This window comes from Pantherophis guttatus, chromosome 15 (assembly GCF_059756535.1).
Source record: "Pantherophis guttatus breed Tessera chromosome 15, ASM5975653v1, whole genome shotgun sequence".
NCBI classification, from domain to species: Eukaryota; Metazoa; Chordata; class Lepidosauria; order Squamata; family Colubridae; genus Pantherophis; species Pantherophis guttatus.
The window spans coordinates 12649998-12653751 of NC_142077.1; the positions used below are offsets into that span (position 1 = coordinate 12649998).

Below are 3754 nucleotides of genomic sequence, written 5' to 3' on the forward strand. Positions count from 1 at the left end.
ACTGCCATGTGGCAGGACTCAGGATGTTTCCCTAAAAAGATTATATAATTCAATATTTCCCCCTAATAATGTAGTTTCCTATGAAGATTCTACACATTACACAAATAATTAACATCCTAGGACTTCCCTCAACTTCATATAACTAGCTATATTTTTTAATTAAAAAAGTTCCTTCTTATGCTCTTTTTAATGAAATAGTAAAGAAATTCTTCTTGGGAAATGTCTGTGGTATCAGCTGTTATCCAAAGAAGGTTTTTCTTGCAAGAGAAAAGGACAGAATATTAAGGAAATATTACTTTTTTGCTATCTCAGATACAGAAAAATGCATCAAGTGTCCAGATGATAAATACCCAAATGAAGCCAGAGTCCAATGTATCTCCAAAATCATAACCTTCCTGTCTTATGAAGAACATCTGGGCATCATCCTGGTTTCTTTTGCTCTACTCTTCTTCCTAAACTCAGGCCTTGTTTTAATCATCTTTATTAAATACCGAGAAACTCCCATTGTCAAAGCCAACAACCGGGACCTCTCCTACATCCTCCTGGTCTCTCTCCTGCTTTGCTTCTTATCTCCTCTTCTCTTCATTGGTCAACCAAGGAAAGCCACCTGCCTTCTCCGACAAACAGTTTTTAGCATCACCTTCTCAGTTGCCGTTTCTTCTCTCTTGGCCAAAACCATCACGGTGGTGCTGGCCTTCCTGGCCACAAAACCAGGAAACCGAGTGAAGAGATGGTTGGGGAAGAGCTTGGCCAACTCCATCATCCTTTCTTCTTCTGCTGTCCAAATTATCATCTGCTCCACCTGGCTGGGAGTTTCTGCCCCCTTCCCTGACTCTGACCTCCACTCCCAGCCTGGAGAGATCATCCTGCAATGCAACGAAGGGGCCGTTGTCATGTTCTACGTCACCCTCAGCTACATGGGCTTCCTGGCTGCCATCTGCTTCACGGTGGCTTTCCTGGCCAGGAATCTGCCTGGGGCCTTCAACGAAGCCAAGCTGATCACCTTCAGCATGCTGGTCTTCTGCAGTGTCTGGGTGACTTTTGTGCCCACCTACCTGAGCACCAAAGGGAAATCCATGGTGGCTGTGCAGGTCTTCTCCATCCTGGCCTCCAGTGCTGGTCTGCTGGGCTGCATCTTCATCCCCAAGTGCTACATTATCCTTCTGAGGCCAGACCTCAACACAAAGGAGCAGCTCACAGCCAGAACAAATGTAAAAACATGAGATATAACACAAATGTGATAGTGGAAGAATTATTAAAGTTTCTTTGTTAACGGTTCTTTTATTAGAAAGGAGATATTCTTTCCATTTAGATCGTATGCAGGAGTCAAAGAAAATCATATGTATATGTTTCAAATTTGGAAATTATTGAATTGTTCACAAAGGAGCAGCTTACAGCCAGAAGAAATGTGTAAATGTGAGACAGGAATTTCAACTTTTAACATTTTCCACAGTCCAAACATAAAAAATGGTCCAAGCTCTTCTCCATGCATGAATGGGCCAACTATTTTTCTTGAAATAAATAAAGGGTGTGTGGAAGATTGTGAGGAGACAAATTTCTTGGAGAAATGGGAGCATGTTAGCAAGACAGAAATATAGAAGGAATGTATGGAGCAACGTTGATGCCCTCATTTCTCAGTATATTTCACCCAAACTGTTGTGGCAATGCAACTGAGACGTTTCTTTTTGTTTACATAATAACTCTTTCTTGAGGGTAGCAACAATACAAGGCTGGGGAGGTAACTTGAGTCTTTCTAATTCTGAATATTCATGCTCACATCATCTATTAAATGAAATATGCATATGTAAGATTGTCCTTTTCTCCTCCTTTCCTGGAATGTATAAATATGAGTGCATCCTTCTTTCTGTAAGGTTTCCTCTCACTATTTTCTGGAGGAAAATTCCTCCAGTGGACACTGAATAAATAACAACTGCAGTGAGCCTGGATTATTGGTTTTTTTGGGTCCTCTTTTTCTGTCCACAGAAATTGTTGTTCGAAGTGGGATTGACAATCTTCCATCTGCCACCAGGGACAACAGATGGGGCAGCCCTATAGGGTGAGTGTTGAGAGATGGATCCCATAACCCTTCCCACTGCCACATAAAGGCACCATTGAAGAGTATGTGTGAGACCACAGTCTGTGTCCAAATGTCTCTTGTGGCTGGAAAGGTTTGTGTGGTGTTTGTGGTCCCTTCCATCCCAATTCTCAGCCACCCTGGCCCTGCTGTGAGCTCAGCCGAGCGATGTCTGGAGTTATCTAGGAACTGAGGGGGAATTTGGCTTTGCAGAGTGAGAGGGACCCTCTGTTGAAGAATGGAGACTGACCCAGAGGTTCTGTGCAAACTCCCTTTTTCCTGTTGTCTGAATGGAGGAATTCAGCTGATCCTAGGCAGGGAGGGAAGTGGATTTTGTGGCTCAAGCAGACTCTGATTGGGAAAGGAATATTTCCCAAAGAAACAGAGATACCTGCTGTGTCCCAGGGCTGGGAGGGGGTCTGATGGCCCCACTGCAGTGGTGGGTTGCTACCAGTTCTCCCCGATCCGCAAGAACCGGTAGTAGAAATTTTGAGTAGTTCGGAGAACCAGTAAATACCACCTCTGCCTGGCCCCACCCCCAATCTAGTCGCTGCCTCCTGACTCCCAGCTGGTCGGCTAGAAAGAAAAAATCAGGGCTCCCTTGAGAAAGAAAAGGGGAAAAAAGACACCATCACTTTAAATTGAGAAGCCAAGAAGCAGCTGCTGGAGGGAAGTTTTTGCTTGCAGAAGCAAAGTGACATTCAGAAGTTCGTTTCTGGGTGAGCTGAACAACAAACTGGATGAGGAGGAGGGATTCTTATATGGTTCTATGTTTTTGAAGTTTTGGAGTTTGTGCAACATGGGCTTTGTATTTCTAAAAAGGGCAATTTTGGGCAATTTCCATTGTGAAATATCCTGTCTTGAATGAGTTTTCTGCCTGCTTGTATATGGAGCCAAACTTCGAGCTTCCACTTTCTACTATCTCTAAGCACCGGTAGCTGTTTTCTTCTTACAAAGTTTCCTTTATGCAGCTGGCAGGAATGTGGAATGAGTATTAGGCAGGTTCCTTCTTAGCAGCTTGATTTTTCCTTGTGTTTCCTATGGGTAATATTTTATTTGGGGAAATGAAGAGGGGAGAGTTTGATTCCTTCCCAGAGCAGGTTAGTGGGGTGGGGAGGGAATGGGGATTTTGCAGTAACCTTCCCCTGTCAGGCCACACCCACCAAGCCACACCCACAGAACCAGTAGTAAAAAATTTTAGAACCCACCCCTGCCCCACTGGTGCCCCCAAAGGCTGCAAAAAAGGGAGTGAGTGAAATTGGAAGGGATAATTAAAAAAAACCCTCTTCCTCCTTCTGAGAAGAGAAATTCCTGTATCTGTACAAGGCTGTGACAGATTCCATGCAAACAGGAGCAGGAAAGCCGGTTTTTATTTTTGTTAAACTTTTTTTCCAGTGTTTTATTATTTTTTCAAATAACTAAAGGAGGTGAACATGTCCAACTCTTCTTCTTCCTCCTCTTTTCCTCACAACAATCACCCTGTGAGGTGGGCTTGTCTGAAAGAGAGTGTCTGTCCCGAGGTCAGCAAACAGGCTTTCAGGGCTAAGGCAGGACTTGAACTCAGGATCTTCTGCTTCCTAGCCTGATGCCTTAATCATTGTCAATGTTAAGGCAGGGCGGATTTTGGGCAAAGGCCCTGCTGGTCACCACAGCAGGACCCCAAGTTCTCCCCACCCTCCG

The 3754-nt window shown here is 44.2% G+C and overlaps 1 protein-coding gene across 1 annotated transcript; it reads left to right on the plus strand.

Annotated features, from left to right (window-relative positions):
• The first annotated feature begins 219 nt into the window (after positions 1–219).
• On the plus strand, positions 220–1226 carry LOC148111917 (vomeronasal type-2 receptor 26-like). Its single transcript, XM_087879395.1, has 2 exons — positions 220–228; positions 333–1226. Exons 1-2 carry the CDS (start codon positions 220–222, stop codon positions 1221–1223), a joined length of 900 nt encoding a protein of 299 aa, XP_087735521.1. The 3' UTR covers positions 1224–1226.
• Positions 1227–3754: the final 2528 nt, after the last annotated feature.